The sequence below is a fragment of the Bombus fervidus genome, chromosome 2 (assembly GCF_041682495.2).
Source record: "Bombus fervidus isolate BK054 chromosome 2, iyBomFerv1, whole genome shotgun sequence".
Classification (NCBI taxonomy): Eukaryota; Metazoa; Arthropoda; class Insecta; order Hymenoptera; family Apidae; genus Bombus; species Bombus fervidus.
Window position 1 is genome coordinate 17,326,765 of NC_091518.1, and position 26,941 is coordinate 17,353,705.

General features: G+C 35.3%; 1 protein-coding gene across 2 annotated transcripts in view; it reads left to right on the forward strand.

Annotated features, from left to right (window-relative positions):
• LOC139998191 (uncharacterized) overlaps positions 1-26,941 on the forward strand; it is a 440,340-nt gene that overhangs the window by 330,016 nt on the left and 83,383 nt on the right. For both annotated transcript variants that reach the window (XR_011803208.1, XM_072022546.1), the window contains exon 8: positions 22,518-22,574. Coding sequence is in view for 1 of the 2 variants with exons in the window: in XM_072022546.1 (XP_071878647.1) it covers positions 22,518-22,574 (57 nt within the window). In the remaining variant the exon portion in view is untranslated. The remainder of the gene's footprint in view (positions 1-22,517; positions 22,575-26,941) is intronic.

The window sequence follows — 26,941 nt, forward strand, 5'->3', positions numbered from 1 at the left end:
CCGTAGGCTTCTTCAAGACCGGTTTCTTTGAAAAACGATGAAATCGCTTTTGTTCCGATATTACCTGTATTGTTTTGTTAGCCAGAATCGTCTTTAAAATTCAGTTTTAAAATAATAGTGAGTATTTTAATTTGACATTTTTGAATCGATCTTACGTTTGAAATTCAAACCTATTATGATATTAACTACGTTTGTTATGCAAGCAAAAAATATGAAGTATTAAAGAATAGCAACATATGCAAGAAAATTTGGATAAAAATTCTCTAGGCAACAAGCTTTGTAAGAATAAATTATATTTTAGATGAAAATTTTAAGACTTCAAAAACCTGTCTCCACACAATGTAGATTTTAAAAGGGATAATAAAAGAATTATTTAAAAAGAATTAAAAACAATATCGTGTTTAGCAGAACATAAATCTGTGCTTCTAAAGACTTCAAGAGAACAGTTCTTATATATAAGGAGAAATTCTTATATAGCTCTAAAAGCAATTGATTTCTATGTTTTTGAGAAAATTGCTGTCAATTAAACTTTTCTAAGATATAAGAAGACATTCGTCGAATTACAAAAAATCTTTCATTTCGATCTTTCTTATTATTCAACGAACAATTTTATAAACTACCTCGAAACGAATCCTCACTCGCTATAAATAGCTCAAGGGTTGTACTAATCGGCCCACGAAATGAAAAGTAGAGAAATGTAGTCACGTTACAAATATTTTTTACCATTATTTTAAATTTACGATTATTATTAACCCATCCATTTTCCGAGAAGTTAAAACATTAATCACGTATCTGATAATAAAGTTGAAAAATTTACAGAAAATGGAGTTAATCGACTTGTCTTCTGAGAAGATCGCATGATCCCTAGGTGGTTCACAGACCAATTTAATTCATTGGGTCTGACCGCGTACCCAAACTAAGAAAATTGTCTTGAATGGAAATGCATCGCGTCGCGTCTCGATGCTACACCTTGATTGCCTAAAGTCCATAAATAGCGAAGTCGCGGTTCGCGCGATTTTCATTGAAATGCAAAGTATAAACGATAAGAAACGTTGGAAAAAGAATGGCGCGCGCAGAGCCACGGAATGGAGGCAGATGATTTAGCGGTCGCAACAGCGCGTCTTATTCTGGTCGATCCGCGTAAATCAAGGATCCTGTCCACGGCGAGGACCATACGAAGCAATTAATAGCGCGTTCGTAATGCGCTGTTGGCATGCGAGAGAGCGGTCGCGCCGCCTTTATTTTCCGATGCGATGAAATATTGGATCGGTCGGCGCGCGGGATTCCACCGGCTTCGTGGAATGAGGAAATTGCCTGCTCGCAAACGCCTCGCGCCGCTGTACCACTTGAATTCTCGCGCGCCAGCGGATACGTAAGACGTAAGCGATCGCCACGCGTTCTAACGCTTATCGATCTTAGCCAATGAGTTTTCCGGCACGCGAGTTCTCAGCATTGGGAATGAGTTCGAGAAGATACTTGAATAAAGATTTTTAGACCGAAAGATTGATGGAGGATGGTATTAATTTATTCAATTCGTGTGAAATGTTGCTCTTTGCTTTACAGTTGTTCATTGAACAATTTATACGATATACAGGTTATTTTGGAATTTTGATGCAAAACATCAGGAATTTATAGTACTCGTGAGAACAAGCAAGATAGCGTTAATAAATATTAATAAATAATAAAATAAAATAATACTAATAGGTTCGAATCTCATTAGTTTCGCTGTTATAAGACGTTCTCGACTGTGAGCCTGTAACGAACTTAGGCCAGCTATTTTCAATCTTTTTCATCTTATAGCATGCATAAATCAATCGCTAAAATTCTGCGGCGCACCAAAGAATGTTTTTATTTTTATTTGGCTATCTAAGGGAAACGAGATGAGTGCTTTTGACCGAACAGTCAGATATTGCATGTTTTGAAAATTCTTCCGGCACGCCACCGTTATTTATAGCTGAATATTTAACGAACGTAAAAGAAGAAACGAAAGATTTCCAGAGAAAAATGAACCGAAGAAATGTGAAGTTTATCTTCAGAAATAGAACACTATAGTTCAGTTTAGTTATATAAATAAATATTAGATATTTTCCAGATATATACTCATGTATGTATCTGCATGTATTCGTCTATCAAGCAGCTGTCAAGTTGTATTAGGTGTAGAGTTATGTTATATTCTTTCACTTGCCTTCAGTTGTTTATCTAAACGAATGACAGATTACATACTTGACACAGTGGGTATCAAATAGTACTTTGTTTCGCAATTCACAAAGCGGTTATATATCTTTTTGCCTTTTGACCATTCCGTAACCGACCAAGGTATTCGAAAAACGGTACGCGAATAGTTAAGACAGCGAGTTCAAGACACATTGTTTTGAACTTTAACAGACACCATGATAAACTGCCACCCTCGAATAGTATTTGAATAACAGTCGCCGTCAATTCCTGGAATGCACCACCTACAATTCTAAGAATTCAGGACCTGTTCCCTCTTACAAGAATTCTTTAGCAATCAATTAGAATAACTAAGCGAAGTTCTCCACTAATCACCTTAACATACCCTACAACCAACGTGCCGTTATAAATTGCATTTTAACATTCTTTGTCTGATTTTTATAACGTATGTGTGAAAGTGTGCTGAGAAAAAAACTGGAATAATATGTAACAGATATCGATAATAAATGAAAGAAACTGATTTATATCATGAAATTCTGAAATATTCGAATTTCCACAGACTTTAAGCTTCAATTATATAGAAATTAAACAAACACAATTGAAATTAATACAAATTTAGTATAAATTAAATAAATATTGATATTCCTACAAATTTTCTCATAACTGTTATATCGTGGGCACTGTATTAAAATACCGAAATAAGTTGCTATCTGTTTGTACGATGTAACACTTAACCTCGTTTTAAAGTAGCATGATCAATCGTAAGAAAAATTCTACTTTATGATTTATGCGTAGAAATACACATTTTGAAATAAATTTACGATTGACGCGTATCTCTAAAAGAATAACAGCAATAAAACAGAACGAATAATTTGTCTCGATAGATCCGACACTTCGCTTTTCGTTTCGCTGCGAGTTACTTATCGATATTACGATAAAATAAAATTGTCGAAAAGAGAAAACAGGCCACCTTTCGTTTATTATATTACGCAACAAATACCGATATCAATGAATTGAACAGGTATATATCTACATAAATTGAACAGTGATCAGACTGTAAACGATTGTAAATATTGCTCGTAGGAAGAAAATTAAACTCGATGAGATTCGATATCGCCAGTTGTCCGTAATAGAAGCGTAATCCGAAGCTAAATTTCTGTTGAAGGCGTTTTGCAACGACTAGAAGAAACCACGACAACGAAACGTACGAGATAATAGAGAAAACGGTAGTGAGAGACAGAGAATTTGTAAACTGGCTGACTGAAATTGCGTAGTACTTATTGTGATGTTTTCTTTCACGCTTCCTTATGCTCGTATCCGAGCGAACCTGCTACGATTTTCTTATCTCGAGGGAGACATTCTACGTTGTACTTAATGTCCAGATGACGGCATCGCAGGAAAATGTAACTTCGTTGAAAAATTTGTGAACTGTGTAAAAGCGTTTCTTCGTGAGAATAGTCAGGCATATTCATTATTGTTGGATTGTATGAAACTATTTTACAAATTTAAATATTCCCATAAAATCCTTTCAAACGACGACGTTAAATTCAGTAGCGTTGAATCGAGGCAATGGAAATTTTTCATTCTTAGGCTCCTGATGTGCAGACTGCGGATTTTTATCCATTTATGGAAATTTCGACGATACAAAGACACGAGATATTTAAAATAGAGTACTCATGATCTTCACTAAACGACAGAAATCACTGTTGAACTTTCATTTTCGTAGTTGCATTCAGAAGAATATGAATCTGCGTAAATATCTGTGAGCTAATTATATCCAATGATGTTATCGTAATTGCAAAGAATAGGTAATTGTGAAAAACCATTGATAACGTATAAAAGATGAATTCTATCTTTCTTCGTCTAAATATTCGTTTACTCGTTGCTTTAACAATTTGTCTATTTTCTACGCAGAACAAAAAGCGAATACTTTGATAAGCACGTACAAAACAAAATTTCCTTCAAACACGTTAACATTCTATCTATGAATAAATTATTCATAAAAGTTAACGACTTAAATTTTCATGTTCTAACACAACTATGTTTAACACAACCTGTGGCAAAGAATGAACGGTGACTTTGCGCGTTGCACTTAAGTGTCGTGTATTTTTATTTCGCTATTTGGCAAATTTCATTTGCAAGCCGACCCACAGCCCACACGCGCCACTTAGCGAAAACTCGTCTGTTAAAAGTCGGTCATTGCTCGTTTTCTTGCTAACAAAGTATCATAAGTGTTGAGGTTGACTGATAGTGGAATCACTGGTTGAATTTGTAATAGAAAAATATATTGAAATAAGTATACTGATCCAAATCCAAATGTTACAATACAATAGGAAGAAGGTGTGATAGGGAGCACGTTGATATATTTATAGTAAAGGACATTACCAAAAAGTTAACTTTGGTGTGTAGCTCTAGCTGAAGGCTACAGAAAACGGCAATAGAAATCTACTTATAGCTCTTTTGTTTTTAGACCTTGTAACCCAAAATAAAATTTATATTCAAGCGCACAATTATATGGACCTCTCCCTATTTTCATTTTTTTTCACTAAATTCTATTCTCTTCGTAACAGCGGTCTCTAGGTCACGAATATACAAAAGAAAAGGTGTAGAGTTTTTCTTGATGTAATTACTTCAACAATAAGTCAGTATTCATATAAGTAGTAGCACTAAGATTATAATTCATTAAAGATTATTTAGTACCTAATCGTATCAATAGTTATTTCCCGCAGTAGTGGGTGGTCCTTCGAGTTAGTTGTTTTTATTAGTCGGCACACCTTAGTGCAAGTGCCAACCAATCCCGAACGATCTACATTCGATTAATCACAGCGAATTATTAACCTGCATAAACTATCGCATCATATTTCTCTGTCAACGTTGCACAGAGAAGCATCTGACTATTTATTTATTCGTAAATTACTAATAATGGTCGCAACAGCGACCTGTAATATCCGTCGCATTTAAACTATCGTAGACTTCCTGTCAATTTATTATCGTCATATACGCGTTGTTAATGGTGAGATTATTATTCGACGAATCTTAATTACTGTACGCATCTGACGTGTGCAATCTCATTGAACCAGTCCGATCAGGTTAGCGTTTGACAGCGATCAATAATAATCGATTGGCAAGGATCGGTGTACCAACGTCTCGATGCAACTTAGTCGACAATGTACATAAAAAGTTTCTCGCTTATCAGTCTTTTTAACTTCTGATAATCATTTGAATTCCACATGCAGGCTCTATTAGTCTCTTTATTCAGGACTTGCTTCTACATTCCAGAATATATTATAATTTTTAGAATATGTAATTAAGGAAAGAAATATGATTTATATATAGATAATTCAGCCATGGATAGTTTATTTATTGTGCGTCAATTATGACAAAAATGTTTTCACAAGATACGTACGAAAATCGCGAGAGAAGAACGTGATAAGTGATATTTTTCAATTCAGTGTCAATTTTATTGTTAATTTCTTCGTTCTAACACGATTTTGGTATTAAATATATGTACGTGGTTGTTACATTTCAAAAATATCGATCATCACACTAGTTAGTTACTTTGTAAAACTTCTTGGATTTATTATCGATGTTTCGAAGTTGCATAATATGTTTTGGCACGCAACAAATTATTTGTCTTTTCAATTGAATTGTAATATAGTAAAATACCATCTTTTACACACCAAATGATATAAGAATAGTAATAAATAAATAGTATTTCTCGCGCGTTCTTTAAATATCACAATTATTCCAAATTTTTCAAATATTCCATAAATATTCCACAATCTGCATTTTCGACACATTCATTATCATTCAAACAAAATCACTCAAATGAAATCACCACTCGTCCCAGTTCGTGACCGTCGTGAAATTGAACATCGACACCGCGGGATCACGGGTTAAAAGTTTCTCGCTCGGCCTCGATCGTTATCACGGAGGACGGCCTCCGAGGAAGAGAATAGTTGCATGCGACGTGCCCTGGCTGACTCGGACGTATGATAATATCGCTGCCGGGTATCCACAATCTTCTTGTACGATGCGACGGCCGCGATGGACGGAAAATGTCACCGAATGACGGGGCAATCGCCGCAACAGAGATCCGACGATCCGTCCTCTCATTTCGTCGAGGATAAACGCGCGCGTTTCGCGATCCGCAGGACGCGCACCAGCAAGATCATTTGCCGATCCTCCTCGATCAAAGTTCATTGACCTACATCGATCCCTGGAAACACGCTTTTGTTCTATTATTAGGGACGCTGTACCACGTACAAGGTTGCTGTGAGATTTTGATTTGTAGAGTTTCCTTGAAAATGAGATCTTTTGATAAATTTGGGGGTTTTAACGCGTGAAATACTAATAAATTTGAATTTTGAAATTAATAAAATATAATAGAAAACAAGTAAGATAGAATTTATAAAATATCTAGGTATCTTTTAAATATTATATCACCGTATAGAATTAAATAAAACAAGATACTAGTGTTTTAATGTGATAACTGAACGATGGTAATTACTATCAAACACAATTTAATTTCTATTAGCACGATCTCACTACAGTTTTATTCTAAATAAAACTGAATTTTATTGTTTGATATAAATCAACCTTTTTATCTTAAACCAATCAATTCATTCTCAGGTAAAGTAATATATAAATGAAAATACATAATTTAGCATAACACATAGGTATAATATATCGCGCAATTTTTCCAATAAAAAAACACAATCCCCCGAGGATCAAATCTTTTATCCTATACTGTTTCTTATATACGTAATTACATGAAAACAAATGTATAGACACGTATACACCTGTCTGTTGAAATAACATCGAAGTATCCATCAAGCTCCTTCCAATAAGAATCATTAAAATCGACAAAAAGGTTAATGTTCGTCCTTCTCTAATCTCAACGAGCAATAAACTATCGAAATGGACAGACGTAGGTACGATACAGGTAGGAAAAATCAATATAGAACCAATACGCTTCGATTTTATGGTTCATCCATTTCATATCGCACGCTCCTATAATTACGGCGGAGAAAGGCTCTAAAACAGCAAAGACGAGATACATAGAGACAGAAGAAACAATCTGAAACACGTGGACGTTGGCCGATTAGAAAGCAGGAAGCGTGGTTTTTCGCGAACCACGGCTTATTAATAATTTAGCCAGGCTGCTCGAATGACATGAAACTCGGCGATTAATGCTTATCATACCTTAATCAAGGCGCTCGTTTATACCGCGTACAAGTTAGCCTACGGACAGCTAATTGCCTAACCGAGTGACTAAGCAACCAGCCAACATATCAATCGATATCGATACATTACTTTTTCCTCCCTTTTCTTCTTCGCGTTACACAAAGCACGCCGTTGTGCTTGTGAAGGATTGGACGAGTCGGCCAGGAACGAGGAAGCAATCGACGAGCCATCGAAATGAGCAATTACCAATCGTTAGGTAATTAACCGCACCGTTTTATCCTGGAACTTCTCCGTTCGATTATTCGACCTGCGGCTCTCGATCTATCGCCATCATCGTAGCCACTTTCATACATCCTTCTAATGTTGCACGTTTATTGTCTGTCACACGAGCTTTCAACACACTATGATCAATGTAGGTAGATCAATGTATAGGGTTCATGGATCGTAGAAGATTTGTGGGGACGTTTAACCGGTCTACGGTTAAAAATAACGTCGAACAGTATTGGGTAATGTCCTATGAAAAATGACTTGGTTTCTTTGCAATGGAAATTTGTTTTGTTTTGAGAGCAGGTGCGAATGTTTAGCGTTATGTTGTCTTATAAGTAATGTATTTTTTTTTTTCTGCGAAAAGATTGAAACGGAAAGATTAATTACTGCATAAGTAATATCGTCCTTAGATATGTCACTTAAGAACATTAAAATATTAACGAATGATATGCTATTTGTTTCTTTCTAAAAGTTACTTCTCGTTGCTGTGGCTTTTTTATCATTTTTTGATTCCTCTCTTAGATGATTGACACGAGATATTCGACTGCCGTTTTGAGATTCGTTATTGTTACTTACTTTCTATGGCACCTTATGGTAATCGAATGTCCAATTGAAAATCTATGGATATTACGTTCAGAAGATACAGTGAATAACGCAATATCTAATTTCCAATTCTACGGTTTTAAATATTTTATCTAATGTTTCCACTTTATTACTGTTCTATTAAAATCTTCTACGATCTATCAGTGTGAAATATGATGGTCATTATAAACAAAATCTTTGATATTAAAACGGTGCTGTACCAATGATGAGTAACAACACAAGTAAATAAATGACGAGTAAATAAAATAAAATTAAAGTGATTAGATCGACTCATAGACAATTTCCTTTTTCCTCATTTTTCGTTTGTTATTGTTCAATACATCTTACAGTTTATATTATTTCGTTATGTACAATCCCTGCAATGAAAATTAATGAGCAAATTTTCCCACAAAAAATTATTCAATAAACTGTCACATTTGCTCGTCGTTTATCAAGACAATGTTTTATAGAAAGCATTGTTTTAACCACACCGATAGCGACACCAACAAACACATTTCAATCTTTTGCAAGCAGCACAAATCATTGGACTCGGCAATAACTTTCTACGTTTGCCCTCCCGGGACACACCTTAACCGCGACAAAGATAATCATCGTTGTTCTTATCGATGCACGCGTCGGGAGCACACTAAATTGTAATAACTCCAGTGGAACGGCGCGTGTACACCTGGAGACATTAAGATGCCGTGCTCGGAATTACGTGTTAATTATTGCGTTGGATCGCTTTTAAACTCTCGGACGGTTGTTTCGGTGCTGTTCCGTGGATCCATTAAATCGTTACGCGGTATCGCTATTTACGACGACGTTTCTCATTATTAAAATTCCCGATCGGACACGACTTGAAAACGAGATCGAAAAGAGCGCGAGTACCTTGGTAAATGGAATAGAAACGTTTCGTTTTCATAACAGCGAACGAAAGCGAAGCTGGATCGACAATGACTTAGCCGCTATATGGAAAGATACGACAGGTATGCGCGAGGTGCGCCGAGAAAAATCACGCTGAAGGATATAATCCGAAACTTTAAACGCCTTTCGTCGTTTTCCGTTCAGCCGACTGTTCTTTGCCAAGTAAAAACGGAACCCACGTTACCGTTCAGCTCTCGATCGCATTCCTAGATCGTAGATCGGCCTCGGATCATTTGTAAACAATATGCTTCGGGACGAAATAACGCGAGATTCATCGGACAAAGGTCGTTCGACTGAGAAAAAATCGACGCTTAAAAGAGAAAGTGTTTGCCGTGCGTGTAGTTACGAGGGGGACAATTTGAGAATTTTACGTATGTTTGACGTATTGTTGTGAGAAACTTGTATTGGCCGTGTGTACAGTAATCATAGGACTGCAGATGTTTATGCACATTTGTATCTTGATGAAACTAAGAAACTAGAAAGATGAAATTTACGCAGAAAGAGTCACTTTTTCGTTTTGGACATTTTATATATTTTTGCATTTTATATACATTTTGTGCTGTTTCGCAACTTCTAATTTCACGTAAAAGCATAAACACCTGCAGTTTACTGGAATTGAACACGAGTATGTATATTGCGCTGGTTTGTAGTGGTAGATAATAGCGTGAGAAATTTTAGCTGGATGTTTCTTTGTTAGTTTTGTATTACTGAGTGAAATATTGAGATACTGGTTTGTCTTAAAACTGTACTGTCTTCGTTTGAAATTTTAGTTGAGTGGAGTAATTGAATTATAATCAGTGATTTATTGTAGTGGATATGTTCTGTTAATTGTGAGTTAATGAATGAAATATTTAAGTATTGATCCATTGCAGTGTTGTTAAGTTCAAATTGTGAAATGGAATACTTATTGTCAGATACTGATTTATGATAGATCAAATTTTGAAAGGAAATATCTCATCGTACACAGAGTGGTTAAATTGAAATTTGTTTGTTTTTAGTCTTGGATAAAATAAAATATTCGGATGTTGGGTCGTTGAAAGAAATTTTAATATTCACGTGTATCGTATATGGTTATACGTACAGTGACCGATGATGTTCAAGTGTGATATATTTGTGTCAGACATTTTTCACACATTACGTTTATAACATAATAATTCGTAAATAAAATATCTATTTATGTAGAGTCTTATACGTGCAGAGATAAATTTCATACGCAGAATCATTTAATTGGCACATCTGATGAATTCGTTTCATCTAATAAAATCTTAATAAGTAATGAAAATTCGATTACCAATAAATGTGTTAATCAAATCAACACCTATCCACGTGAGTCAGTAATTACATTTGGAAGCGTTTAATCGTCAAAGGGTTCCACCGACGAGTCACTGCGCCACTACGAATAATTCGCAGATTATCGGCTGATTGAACGCGACCTCGGTGAAGGTATTTGGAGAATTCTCGTTCTCGTGGCGACCTTAGAAGGCCTTCTCGTGACTGTGTCGGCTCCCCATAATTTTCTCTCTCGCTTTTATCCCCCGTTTCTGGCTTGGCCGGTCTACCTCTCCTGACATTAGACCTGCAACGCAACCCGAGAACACCGAACAGTTGCATGGCTCCGAACTGGCTATTCTAACGTGGTCAGTTCTCCAGGATAGGATTTCGCAAACGTTCTGTGCTTGGATTCCTATTTCTTGCTCGGTTTCATGACCTCTTAATTTTATGGAGTATCGAAAACACGCTGGCCAGCGCTGCAATAATAAGCATGCAACGTGTTAAATTGCCATCCGGTAAACGCAAGCGATTTCGTTGCATGACTTGACGTGACCGCTGGCCAGCAAATTCTTCCCATACATTGTAACCTCTATCATGTCGAACGTTGCAAGATGATACAGGTTTCACACTTTTGTACGAAGATAATTTAAGCTTTGCCGCCAGTACAGTTACATATATACAGGATGTGCCAAACGACACCCTTTAACGATAGAACCTTGTCAGTGTTTTATATTCTGTGGGTATAATGAAGCAAAAAAGGAAAAATATACCATGTACATATGTTTGTGCGAGATGATGAATATGTCAGAATATCAGCTTAGGAATTTGAAGTGGCACAAGGTAAGATGCACAATAGATCTATAAGAAATAGAGAGTAAGAAACGGGTTAATGTTTAAGGTAAATGAAAGGAGAAAATGAATGAGAAGAATGGGTGAGTTAAGTTGGTATTTTAAAGCCAGGATAAATGTAAACCAAGACCAAATACCTTAGCTATGAGGCTGAAATAACGAATATGTGTACGTGGTAAAAATTTTTTATTGGATATTCCAGAACCTCGCCACAAAATTAGCGTAGTTGAGTAATGTTTATTCTAGGATAATTCTCTGTTTCGAAAATCACAAATATTCGTAATGCGAGCCATTCGAAAGTCACATAAATCAACACCATAAATTGAAAAATACTGGAAACACCCAAGCACTGTTTTATAAATTTATCGTAGAATCTACGATTATTCGTATGATTTTCTTGCAACGAATGAACTCATGGAAGTGAATCATTTCTTTTGAGGTGGATTATTAAACGTGTTGGTTTGTTTATTAAAGAGACAAGCGATAAAATTGTAATAGTCAATTATATTAAAATCATTGTAAGTACAAATACAGAGAGAGTGTATGCCTGTCGTAATCGTCGCTCGCTCAATGCTACTGTTCAACTATACGCTTGCTATTTGACCATTTGACTCGCTATAATGACTGTCCTAGAGAACACGTTCGTTTATTATAAAAAGTTCAAATGTAACTCTAGTTGACGATTACAAATAACAGCGATAATATTTTGTCCAGGGTTTGTTTACCTTTGAACCTAGCAAACCAAAACAACGTTGGTATTGCAAGGCACAATAATATGAGTCTCTCCTCGTGTACCTGACTCGTATGCCGCTACACTTTCTTAATAATTGAATATAAATCGTTTACTCACGTAATGAAAATAAAAGATTAATAAAATGCAGGGTTGACCTGTTTGACTTCTCAGAAGCTCGTATAAAATCACGATTCTAATTTGAAGAAATTTTAAGAATTTTAAGAAACAAAATGTTCCTGTTAAGTATCAATTTCAGCGAACAATTACCATGGTTTCCAAGTAAATTGAATCTCAAGTAAATTCCGGAAAAAATGAAAATTGTGGTTCATTAATATCTAGCAAGAAATTTTAACGAACTGATTGTTCTCGTATTGTTCGGTAGAACGGTTGACCGTTCGCTTCTATTCATTTATGAGGGTTATCATTATCTTGTCAAGCGAGTAATTACGCGAGTCGGGAGCGATTAAGAGGAGAGTATAGAATTTATTGAAGAGAGCAAAGGAAGGGAAAATGGTTAGCTACGATCCAACTTATTAATCTGAACGTATTTAAAGAGATGTGGCTTCGCGATAAAGCACCGATACGATTATGTGACACGTATAGGGTAAAATGCTCGTATGCTATTGTTCATTCGAACTTATTATAACCTTAATGAGCGTACGGTGGTAACGGTATCTGAGAGATCGACGAATGGAATGTTCGCAAAAAGAGGCTAGATCGCTTGTCAGACACTCGAACCTATTACAAGCTCTGCTGACGGGTACGAGGTTAACCTCGTGTCAATTGCAATTGATCTATTAAATCATAAATGCCTCACCCTTGTTAATTACTTCGTCGACCAGAAGGTCAATAATTCCAGCCACTGTTTTCATGTTCCGTGATTGCTTCTTCAAGATATTGATATATGAAAGTATATTCTATAATGGATGTGCATTAAGGATATCATTTATCATGAATAAATATTAGGGTGAAAAGGAAGACACGAGGAAGAAAATTTTTAATGAAAAATAATTGGAATTTTTGCTTAGTTCTGGATTTTTTAACATGCAACTTCTATAATATATTTTATAATTTAATAGTAACCGTTTTACTTCACTTTGGACATTTAACCTCCACAATTGGTATTATTAGCATGGTAGGAGGTAGATTGTTATTTAATCTTAGTTTCGTTTTGCTCTATGCGTGCTGATATTATTTTGTATTTTATATGATAAAGACGATTAATCACATTTAAAATATAAAATACAAATTTAAGAATTCAATTAAGTATCCAACACGACGAATCTAGTACAAACTTTTGTTTTCCATGATCCAACTAAATCAGTTACGGATGAAATATCTGTAATAATATCTGCCAGAATATAAACGAGAAAAAGTATAAATAACAAGTAATACTTTGATACGAATTAAACATATTTTAGTAAATTCCTTATTGCAAATATGATAGGAATTCGACAGTCGTTTCTGTTTAACTATAAACATTGGAACTTTAATTATCAAATATATATGTACAAATATAATTCCACGGTAATGTAACTTTCAAAAAACCACGAAAAATCACATTTCGAAACTTGTATTACATTTCATCTAACCATTCTATTGCCTGAATGACACAAATTCAATCGTTCGTGATATTGCGTAAACATGACATGATACCAAAACTTCAACCTCTCACATTTTCCGCGCAGATTATTATTATACGTGTAGATTTCGATCCTTCGATAACAGGAATAGATTAGCCACGGTATTAATCGTAATAAGACTTGCATCATAAATCATGAATAGTTAATCGATGCTCGAGAAGATTGCAAAGTATCTGGAATAACGTAGGATTCGATGCAAGATATTCTTTATACACCTTTCACATTTCACGTGCACAATGGCGACCGTGTACACGATACACTCATAACGCGGACGATTTTTCGTGCGGATCAGTTCATACTTTACAACAATTACGGCTTTCGAAATATTTTTCCATTCTCGGTATGATATGTAATTCAATTGTACCGTTCTTCCACGTTGTATTTGCCTCGCGGAATTTCTCTCCCCCTCTTTCGTACAAGTTCGTATCTGTTAGATTACATCTAGTCCCAGTTTACTACCGTCGAGAGCTTAAATACTGCAGAGGTTAAAACTTACGGTAAAATTGCTATCTTCGTCTTCGATCGAATTCGCATTAGCGGGTAATGCTTGCCTACGAAATACACGCAGAATCGAGCGTTAAAACCGCGCAGGAGAAAGAAATGGATATATTAAGAGAAGATGAAAAAATGTCCATAATTGCAAATTTTATCCCAGCCGGTATAGTGTTAAATTATAGTCCACGGATATAGTCTCGGCCTAATTAGGCTATTACTATATCGTTACGGTTTAATCCGGCTTAGCTAAGAACTTGTGTTTCCGATAGAAAAATGTATTAATGATCCATCGGGAGAATTGTTTTTCAAATGGATTTTTAAATTTTCATGACGGTAACGATGTTGATTCTTGTTAGAATGAATCAACAAATAGAAGAAACAATGTTTTTTGTTCGCTAACAGTAGTTTTCTCAGCGATATCGGCGATCTTATCAAATGCTTCTATTGTTCCTTTAAATTATTTAAGAATTTATTGTAATAAAAGAATCTACTATTAATATCTGTAGCATTAATTTCAAATTAATCACAAAATTGGTAGAAGATTCAAAGAACAATGCCAAATTTTTGAACAGTAGTGCATATTTGTTATTAACAATTCAAAGCATCTTACATCCAAATGCCAATAATAAAAAAAAGTTATATGAAATGATAAAATGATTTAATTAGTAATATAACAAGTGTAAAACAAATTCTCTTGATTTAATAAACTAGCAACTTGAAAGAAGTTAACGATACGGCAGAGAACGATGCGATAATAAATAAGGGAACGAGTAAAATAAAGTAGAATAAGACAGAGAATAAGATAGCCTGGTTCTCGGCGTTGTTGAGTAATGTATTTCTATTTGCCGACATTGGCACCAGGTATTTACCTCGTTCAAGTGGAAGCGTCTCTTATTTATCCACGAAACCGCGAAGCCACTGTCCATGCGAGAGGCAACAAATCAAAATCGACAAAGGAACTGTCGGCGCTTCGCTCGGTAGACGATGAAGAGCAGGTTGAGCGAAGCGAAGAAGAAACATTTGTACGAGTAAATTAACTGGGAATGGTACGTGTTTCCTGAACAATGGATATCTTGTCGAGAATTCCACCGAGGAACGCAGACCAGAATCGTTTATTTCTGATTGATTAAAGAAAAAGGTAAAAAGGAAAAGGGAATAATGGAATCAGAATTATAACATCGATAATGTTTCTTTTACATTTCCAATATTCTCAATGTTATTCTCATAGCGTGATTGAAATTTAAAGGTAGATTAGCAGGTTATTGTATTGTCATATTCAACATGAAATCAATCCTGACAGTCCTTTACAAAACACACGAAAGCTCGTGAATCTTCTAGAAAACATGCACACATGCTCCTGAATATGCTATCAAAAAGTCCACACGTCCTATATACCGGTGTCCTATTCCTTAACTGTTCTAACTCCATCCTTCAGAAAAATGTAATTAATCAATCTACATATCTCTCACTGCTACAAAGAATACACGTTTTTTGATAATACGATGGAAATTCTGCTTTGAAAGCAACGAATATTCAGCTCGTTTAAGTTTTAACTCAACGCGATCATTTTAAACATCACAGACCTTAAACACAGTTTTCTCAGTTCATAAATTAATGGACGTGGAACAGTTAAGAATTAAACGATGCAACGGCGAGTCGGTACTTTTCGCATTCGCTGTAAACTTTTGCTCCGACCATTTCCTAGTCTTTCCTTTCTATCGATCCAACCTCGCTGAAAACGATAGTACAACAAGGTAACCAACATCAGAAATGAGAGGACGAAGAGAAAGAAGAAGAACAAGATGCTCAAAGAGCCGAGCATTTGTTCAGACGGACGGATGAATATGGGGGAGAGTGCACGTGGTAGAGGCTCAGTGTGGGCAGTACGGTAACCTTCCCGGACAATGGGTATCTTGTCGAAGGATCTACGGGTTAGCGGCAAGATAATACAACGCGGCAGTGTCCGAGGTGGTAGTATAAACCTGGATCGCAGAAGGTGGAGTCACCTGTAAAATGTCGGCACAATGCCTCGACCACGTCACAGGTGTCTCGCCGTGAAAGTCCGCAAGGGGTACGTCAACCGGCTAACGTTCCTGACCGGTGTCCCGGTGGAACCCACGTATTCAGACAATGAGTAAAGAGCCATTAGATCGATTGGACACATTGTAATTGCGCTGGCCAAGCCAATGCGATATTAGTCGTTAATTTATTGAGAGCTGGATAGTTGCGTTGTCTGACTGGACGAACTCGTGACAGAAATGTGGGGGCATGAGATACTGACATTTTAATGGGAGCAATGACATTTGTTAATGTACCCTTCGAGGAGCTTGTCTCTCATTGGGTTTCATTAATTAAAATAATTAGAGTTTGTATAGTTATTTAATACGAAATGGTTTGTTAAGAGGCGTTTGTGTATTTATTTGATGTAAAAGAATTTGTTGAAAGGTGTTCGTACACTGATTTCATGTAAGAGGGTTCGTTGAAGGGTGTTTATGTACAAGAATTTCACGTAAAGAGATTTGTTTAAGAGATGTTTACGTATATACTCATCCGATATAGAAAGATTTATTAAAAATATTTTACGTGATAATTTGATACGTAGGGGCTTGTCGATTGGCTCTTTTCTTCTTTTTTATGCAATTCTAAAATTAGAAATGCAGACGTTCCATTGAGAAGATCGATAGCCTTATCTAGCAACGAGTTATCTTTCAACTTTTAACATAGAACAATTATATGCAGAATATGTGTATTGCTCATAGAAATCGTTATTATATGCAATGATGACCACAGAAATAAAGCGATCACAGGAACTATAAAAATGTTTGTAACCGTACCAAAAAAGTCAATCTATCCGATTAAATCTCTTCTGCAATACAATTGTACATATATCAAACACACGTTGTATCTGCAATACGAAACGTCGAATTAAATCATTCAATTATGTTTACATTCCGATGCAAATATAAGCTTAGCTAGACATAAATCAATCATATGCTGGCACAAATTATTTCCACAGTACCAAACGTCGAATCGAATCGTTGAATTAAGTTGCAAATAAGTTCCAATGCAGGTACAAACTACCTATATTAAAACATAAATCGTCCGCGTAAATACGCAAATCACCTAACTAAATCTATCATACCTGTACTCTATTTATATTAAACGAAGAACATGAGCGTAACTTTTGCGATTGACAAAGCTTTCATTCATCCTAAATATATTTCACCGATATAACGTGACATGTAATTACATCGATTAAACGTTTTGTTCTAGCCATTAATCATTGGGCAAATAGCGTGTCAAATTACCAATTAAATATAAAACATACGATATTGTGTGCGATAAACATAAGAACTTCTGAAAAGTTTAAAAAATTTTTAAAGCGAAAAAAAGTTTTAAAAGACATTTTACAAATTTTGGTTAATTTTTGGCTAAATGATTACGTGCTAATCAATTACAGGGACATAAAAATTATCTTCACAATACGGTAGGACTTCGATTAACCGATTTAATGCTCGGTGGATAATCGAAGCCCCACGAGGAACAAGTGAAAACGAATTTTCTATACCAAAGTAAGTTCTTTCTCCTTAGAAGATTTCCGTTTATAATATGATATATCTGCGTCTAAATTTGATCTATTTTCTCAATTTTATATAAATTAGTTTCTTCCACGAATTTAAAAATAGAAGAGATCCGATTAATCGGAGCCCTACTGTATTAAATTTCCACCCAAATCACATCCATTCGAACGTCGATGGCTTACTGCACAAATATTGCACGTTCATCTTCTGTAATATTTGTTTTTATATGTAACAAATAATTCTCCACCGTTTCTTTATGCTGCTTAAAAATCATTTTCATATCTATTTCTTAAATTTATCAAAAAATAACATTTCTGTTTCCTGTATTTAGCGTGTACATGGAGATCCCCAAGGACCATCATCCATGTTTATTTAATTATAAAGTACCATTAAATTATTTTAACCGTTTTCCTCGAAAATGTTAAAAGTGGGCGTACAATATTTATGCAATAGGCGGCCAGTCATCGCTGTTCTAATCATGCAAGTCATTGTTAGAAACTCGTAAATGTTCACCAAAGATACCACATACCGAATCAAATCATCCAAATGGATCTTATACAAAGCGAACGGTTCGAAAGCTCCAGGAAGAAGAAATGAAAGACAACCTACCGTTACGCCAGGTTAAGCGTCCGCAGTTGGCACATTCCAGTAGAAGCGCGGGCGGTCCCCGGTTGTAAAGATACCAGACTGATACGCACCAGTCGACGTAATACCGACGAATGAATCACGGTTCTTGTAGGAAGTGACCAGCCGGTGAAAATGTCCGGTTTAGACAAAGGCGAAGCGCGGTCTGGGCCCGGTGAGTGGCTGAACTCTTTGTAGTCGCGCTAACGAAGAGGGTCGGGCCGATAGACGATCTCAGCACGGCTGGAATGTTTTCGTCCGGCATCGAGCATCGCATCTGCCATTAGCATTCGAGCCCTCTCGCCTCGATGGTGCGACGTTCACTGTTAGATTCGATGCTGGTCAGACCCAGCGTCGTGCACGATTCCATCAAAAGTCCGAGCTACCAGCTGATCAGGATGCGCTCGTCCACGCTTGGTAATTTATCTTGTCTCTCGTGCTGCCAAGTTGCTGCCGGATAGCTACCGCTTTCTGTTTCCATGCCACTCGGCGACGATCCGATATGGAGATATCAGATTCATACTCTGCTGTAGAATCGAGTTTGCATCTTGGTCCATTTTGTTTCGCGAGTTTTTAATCCTTTGCGGACGTATGTCTACTCAGTTACCAAAACAAAGAGCCATTCTAATTATATATCATACGGATAATGAGTCAACATGCTTTGGAAATGCGTAGGAGATTTTGCAAGTTAGTGCAGTTAGATCCTGCTCATTCTTAAAATTTAATAACAAAGAACCTAAAATGGCAAAAATGAATTGCTATTACGCGAGCTGCTTGTCCTCCGACGAGTTGAGATAAATGCAATTCTACAGTATGTAAAGAATGCAACACGATCTAACACGACGGAATATAATTTAACGATTACCATTAAAAAATTCCGTATTAAGCCATCTGTTTGATTCTGTGTTTGATTTTCATCGTAAAAAAGCTTTGTAGGTATATAAAAATATTACTAAATTATACGAAATTTAAAATACTTGAACATAGTTAGTTAGTATGTAATGCTATAATAGACACAACGGCGCGTCAATACTTTTTGTAGCTGCTGTAGCTAACATTAGAAACCCAGAACTACAACAACCAACGTAATTTCCTCGAGTTACCATTTCAACTTTTCCAAGAAACAGTAGCTTTCCTTACAAGCTTTCAAATTCAATATACCCAATTCATTTCACAAAATCAACAACCGTGTTCTACGTTAAAACCCTCCAAACCTCTTCAAACTCAACCGCTTCCGCGAACCTCGTAGATCGCAGGTATGTACGTAAGCCGATGGAAAGGAGTAGCTCGATTAATTTCAATACCAATATACGATCCGTATAGTTACCTGCACTACACGGTCGAATCGAAAAATCTTCTAATTGAAGTAGCCCGATACACGCAAACGAGAACACGTGCACACAGAACGTTCCATTAGCTGGATCCACGTGCTCGCTCGCGCAGCACGAGCAATCAGCAGCGTGTATACTCGACGAGCGCGAAGCGAAATAAAAGCACAGGGTCCAGGTTGCGGGTCGAAGTTGCATCGATGCGTGCTTCGTAAAACAGTATCCATAATGCATCTACCACGCCCTAAAGAACTTCCATCTCGCGACCCGTGCCTGCGAGCGAATCGCCCCAACTCGTCTCGATTCTGCCTCGAATCGAGTTATATAGCACCGTGAGGCCTTCTTCGTGTCCGATAAAAGGCTCGTTGCGCGCTAATAAACACGAGCCCCGGCGGACTTCGATCGCGCTACGTCCGCCAGAGATCCATCGATGTCGATGCCGATTCGGTCGTAATGGTACGTGGAAACGATTTGGATCGACGATCGCCGGAAGTTGATTTAATTCTCCAGTGGTTTCCTATGGAGAGGTATGCGATGGTTGGAACGGGTTTGAGAAAGTACAGGTTCTCGTCTTGAGAAGATATAGCATCGATATCGTGGCGATTTATTGATTTCGAAAGAATTTATTAGGTATACAGTGGCTACGAAAATTGCTATTGACACATCATTGTATTTATTATAACTGTTGCATACTAATTAATTCGGTCGAAATTTGTTGCATTTCGTATCGTTTAGTAGTACTTTCATAGAAGTAGAGAAATTTGATATCTGATAAGCGAAATGTATAGAACTTAATGAAAAACTGGTTTATTAAGAAACAAGAGCATATGCCAATATTTTCTCTAGCCACTACATTTAAATTTATGACTATAATGGATAGATAGACCGCGGATGTTTGTGTAAATCTATATTTCTATCGCTATAACTGTAGAAATGGAACATAAATAGAAGTTCATTTCACACGTTGAACATTGTAATTGATATTATGCTTTGATATCTTCTACTATGCGCGTAGTCGATATTTTTGTATTTTTAATTTGCTATAGATGCATAGAAATGATGGCCATCGTATGCATAAGCAATTAAAACACTGCTGTTACAGCTGCCGTATTTTTATTTATATCGAATATTTGTTATTTTAAAGGATGATACCAGATATATTGCAAATTGGTTTGTATTTGATTAAAAGGTTTAAAAAAGAAAAATATTTGCAAGTCGATTCGAATCTTATATCGAAAATAAATCATTTACACGTTTATTTCGTCTACTAAAATTGGAACATGAATTTTAAGGAAGGTGGAGAAGATAAAAGGAAGTTTGACTCGAGATAAAATAAGATTATGATTTATGAACGTAGATGGCTGCATCTTTATTAAAGGAAGCAGAATGTTCGTGTCTCAAAACACGTACAAACCAAATTATCTACATGAGAGCCCAGTGTCGTTATTAATAAGTATTTTACCTGTGTTGCAGCATGATCGAAATTAATTTTGAGGGCTACTTTATTATTAACTTTTGGGAAGATAACATCGCGGATAATTATCGAAACTCTCTTATAAATTACATATCTTATTAATCAAAAAATCGGAGAGAATATAAAAAGTATTTGGAGCTAAGAGTTGGTTAACAAATTATTTCATGTTTTAGATTAGTGTACTTCTACTACTGCTACTGGTTATAACTATATTTTGCGAGGAATAATATAAAGATTACCTGTTCTTATTATTTCAAATATTATCAAGAAGAATTATAAACTGCTTCGTATATCTATTGTTACGACCGTTCGCGGAGAGACGCGGTCGCGAGGAAAACGCGTCAGTGAGAGGCGTAAATTCTCGCTACGATTCGTATAACCCACGCCGCGAATTAGTCGTTTCCCTGTTTCGGTTAAGATAACAGAGATGGTTCAATGAATTTAACACTGTATTAACAGGTTAATATAACTTGTATATTTAACAATAAATTATGTAATAATAAAAGCGTCACAAATTATTTAGCGATGAATACAGTTAATGCGTTACAGAAATTCGACCCGACTTTACGATATCTTTCAATGAATTCGTTAGACTAAGCGACTTTAATTTCAATCGTCAGACCTCTCGATGTACGTCGTTTGAATCTTCAAATGAGACTGATTGCCCTTAGATCAATTCTTTGTCTTCTCGGGGAGACGACCCCCAACTACGTTCGGATCACGCCACCATTCGCGCCTATGATCATGTAGGCCGCCTTCCTTGTGAGAATAAAATAACGGACCGAAATCGACGTTTCTGGAACTCGCTGCTTGCTAACAATTATGCGCTCGTCGGTACATCGTATATTTTTCATTGGGCAGATAAGACGATCCGTCTGCGACGCTGTAGAACCGCGAGCGTCGGTTAGAAATACGATCTATACTAAGCCTCGTGGCGTAACATCTATATTTTTTTATAATTAATATATTACTAACAACAATTTCCTCGTATTGTGTTATTTCATAATGGTTAGCTTTCCCAAAGAGTATTATATCTAATTTTAAGCAAAATTAATAATTGCACTGAAAAGCAAAGAAAGAAGAAACAGACCTGCATCAATATTTCAAATGCTGTAACTTAAATTACATTACGTATTTTCTTTTGTGACTGTGCGTGTTACGTTGAAATTGGCTAATTTACAATCGTAAATCGAAGCGCGATCAAAACATTTTTTTGCTAAACTCGAGTTCGAAGTCAATTGATATTGGAATTTCCTTGAGCCGTTTGTAAGAGCAATCATAATCACAGGTTAAATTTCGAGTTAGGTCTTTTTCATCGGCTTTCTCGTTTGCTTTCAGAATGTAAGAACGCGCTTATGTACGTGTATATTCCTTATGATGTTGCAGATGGTTGCAGTGGGAAAAAAGAAGAAAAATGGACGATACTTCGTTTCCGCTGCAAGGGTGAGTGCTACAGACGATATATTTTATACCTCATATGTTTGATCCTCCTATGATCTTCGAAGTTTTACGTCGTAACTTCAATTTTCCAATAAACAATGTAATATAATGTTTTTAGAAAAAACCTTAGTGTGTTCAACTCGCATCGTAAAGAATATTCGGAACAGCTGTTTCGTATTATCGTGAAAATGTAAATAGCTTTTAGTGATAGAAAAGAACGATTAGGTGGAAAATATTCCAGATAACATAGCGGGGTTAAATGTCTGTAGTAGTAGTTGTAAAACAATATTTAGTATAACTTATTAATACATTGCGTTGTCAAGAAACATACAGATCAGATAAGTTCTTCCATTTGTTCTTAGCAATTAGTTCTTACTAATTTTTATTTATTATTAATTTTGACTAATTTTATTTTTAGTTTTTTAAATAAATGTATTAACGGCAATAGACAGTACTTATTCATCATAGTGTGTTCACTTGTACAAAACTTACTTATCATCAAAATCAGTCGATCCTTTTTTCTTGGAAGAGAATATATAGAATCTGTCTATTGGTTTATTTGTGATAATATTGTTACGAAAGTAAGACAACTCAAAAATAGTAATTTTACAAGAAACACTAAGGATTATTTTTATCAATCAGATGCTTGTTATTTTCAGTTTATTAATTGTAATGAATTCTAAAAAACATTCTCATAATAATAACACGAGCAATACATTTATCGATGTATCATTTTGTAACAAAATGGTAAAGTTTATTCTTCTGTGAACTTTGTCATTCTAATCCTGTTATTCTATCTAATTGTCTTATTTTTTGCAAAGTGATAGTATGTAAATTACGTTTCTTACTTAATTATCATAAACATTATGCAAATATTCTAGCATGATAACAAGTATATTACTACCATGTTTGCATTCATTATTATCGTCAAGCATTTAGATCACATAGAATATAGAATTGAACTGTGTTATTAATAGTATACTAATTACAATAAAATACAATAATAAGTAGTATGTAGTCATAAATAGGTTTTACGTGGAAAATACCATAACTTCTGTAATAAATTACTTTAAATGTTCTTAAGCAACGATAATTTGCTAAAATTAAATACTAATCCTTAATAAGTAATATATGCATAATCACAATAAATCTTGATAAGAGAGATAACATAATTTCCTGAATAAATTAAATATTAAATATTTCTAAACATCAACAATTTGCTAAACTTATATCGCCTGTACGAATAAAGTTCTGCATAATATATGTGTTTATTTCTCCAATATCTACTATACATATTGTTATTAATGGAAGTTAATAATAGCTAATGAAATTCCAATCATTTTATATTAGAATTTTGTAACTGTATATCGCAATTCGTAATGAACGATCAAGTGCAAATATATGCAGGTAGCGCAGATAATTTCCCTGGTCGATCTCCTCGTTCAATATTTATCACACTGGTCGTTATCAAATTGCTACTGAATTATTCAATTTCGAATAGTATCAAATATCCTAAATGAGAATTCAAACTGGATATACAAAGTGGATGTATTTCACGTACCACCTTACAACAAGATAATTAAAAAGTACAAAACGAAGGGCAATGCTTGTAAAAACGTTTCAAACAGGAGGTAGCCGAAGAGTAGCGATTCTTGTCTTTCGTAGGGGTCAAGCGCAATTTAAGATAACGCGAATTTTTCTAATGCCCTAACCCGCGTAGCAGTTGTTAGACGCTTATCAAACGTTGTTATCATCGAGCAATTATCAGACGTCGTTGCATGTCTACTTACAACTAGCACTCGAACGCTTTGAACTTTAATTATCGAAGGTGTTGGCCGATGATGAAGTTGCCCTCCTAACTTTCCTCGTATCTTCCTCAACCTGAACGTTTCGAGGTAATCGATAATAACTACCTAAACGTGAACGTCAAAGCAATAATGGCCACTATAAAACATTCCGTAAAACTGAGACTATCAGGGAACAGTTAAAAAGCGTTTATAAAGTGTGCGAAGATGGATCTAAGTTGGAAATAAGTTTGTTTAAAATCGGTCTTTATTAGGATTGAAAGAGTCGATGATTGGAAATAAAAGTAGAAGATGATAGTCGATATACTGGGTTGGATGAATAAAATGTATGTACTACTTTGGATGTCTTCAAAATTAAAGGAGGAAATTCAATTAAATTATTTAGTCTCGTTTATTCAATTTCAAATAAAATTACTTTATGTAATAAGAACTATTGTACGATTGTAATAATTGAATTTTACTTGCTTTTACAATGTTTGTTGTAAGAAGTACCGTTAACAAAGAGTAATGACTTAAGAAAGCACATAAACATGATTTTAATTACAATAGTTGGTCATTACCATCATAACGATCTACTACTATACGAAATATTTTTTAGTAAAAGAAATTGTTGTCCTATTTTCATAGCACTGAGAATATTTAAATCGATAACTTTCATTATCCATGATATATTGTTTCTATTATGTAAATTAAATCATTTAGTAATAAAAATGAAGTGTTTTTCAACGCTGCTGCTGTGGCTCGATAAATAAAATAGAATAATTATATTTTTATAAGAATTAAATAGATAGAAATTCAGATAAATAGAACTCTTCCTCATTTAAAAATAAATATAATAAAACGTAATTATATAATAATTCAAGCATCTGACTCGATATTTAGTTTGAAGATCCGGGATATTATATAAAATTACTCAGAAATTTTCCGGTTTCTTTAAAATAATAATATATTCATAATTCAGAATTCATAATTCAGAATAATATATTCACGAAAAGTTATACTCTATATTACATAAATCATTCAGTAATCTTCAAATTACAAGGATCGATATCAGATGGTTATTGAATTATTCAAAGCTTAACAGTATTTTATATAAAAGGTGGTGAAAGATAAAGAAAGCAAGGAGAAGTGGAATGATTATTGTCGGACTTGCCTCGCAACCGATATTGGAAATTACAATATTCAAAATAAATGTAAATATTGTATATCCTTGCGCCAAGATCTGTAAAACACTTCATTTCATTTTTAATTTTTGTGCGTGCTCGCGAATTCGTCACGTTCATTCGAGACATTACGCTTATCGCACGCCAAACGAATATAAAGGAATATTAAACACAAAATGTGCGATCGAAACGAAGCGAACGTGCGTAGCGAAGCTTCAAAATCTCATGACTCGATCGTTGCAGCAAGAAAATAGCAGCACGAAAGGATTGCTTCTCGAGACGATTCTTAGAATGAAATACAAATAGTGACGAATAAACGAATTTGATTTTCTCGATACGATTCTAATTTCTCTCTGTAACAATGAAAGACGTTTGCCGTTGATAGACCAAGCGATTCTGAATTCTTTCCGAAACGTCAGACCTAGCGATTCTAATTTGCTCGATCCGCTCGAGAGTTTGGTAGGGCTCAGATAGAAGACATTCGAAATCATTCATACTGATTGATTGTTCATCGAGCGCTCGTTAGATTCGTCATTCACGCACTTCCGCGCGCCCGAAGCGCAGATATTTGGACGAACATAAGGCTTTGAACGATTAGGTAGCAATCGTGAAATTCCTTCGGGTGGCCTTCGATCGGTCAGATCGTTACAATTAGTTAAGACATCATTCGGGAGAAACCACGATAACATGACGAATATAAAAGTAGAAGAGATTGTCGCTATTGCTGAAACGAATCGTCGTAAGTCCCAATGTCTCGACTCAAAAATATCCCCTTGTCTTATGGTAGCATAAAATTATCAACGAAAATCCTCATCTTTTGTTGCTTCGGACGGAGCAATTTTTTTTTCAATTAAAAGTTTCATTTTTTAATAGTATCACATATATTGATTAGATTGAAATTATATGGTGTTGTAGTAACTGGTTAGACAGCTATTCTTCTTTTTTTTTTTTTTTTTTTTTTCTTATAATACCAGAAGGAATTGATGGATTTCAAAGTAATATTACGAGCAAATTTATTTTGGATGTACAATAATTTGAAGAAAATGAATTTCAAAATGAAACAAAAGTACATTATAATCAGTGTTATAATGATTCATATACTGTGTATTTCAATAATCTTCAGAAATAATTTCAAGGAAATAGAGAAATAATTTAATAGAATTGATTAAATGTTTCATTCGCTCGCAGCAAAGGAAATTATATAGAAATTTTACTTAGCGTTTAACCGGTATAGGAGTAGGTCTCTGATCTCGCCACATTTATTTAAATAGAGGCTTCTGACCATATAAGAAAAACAGAAAACAAGGGATTCTCGCGGCCGTCGTCGCAAGAATAGAGATACCCAGCAAACAGAAGCATGCAAGAAGTAGAAAGTCTGCAAGTTACAGACGTCTCTTTTACC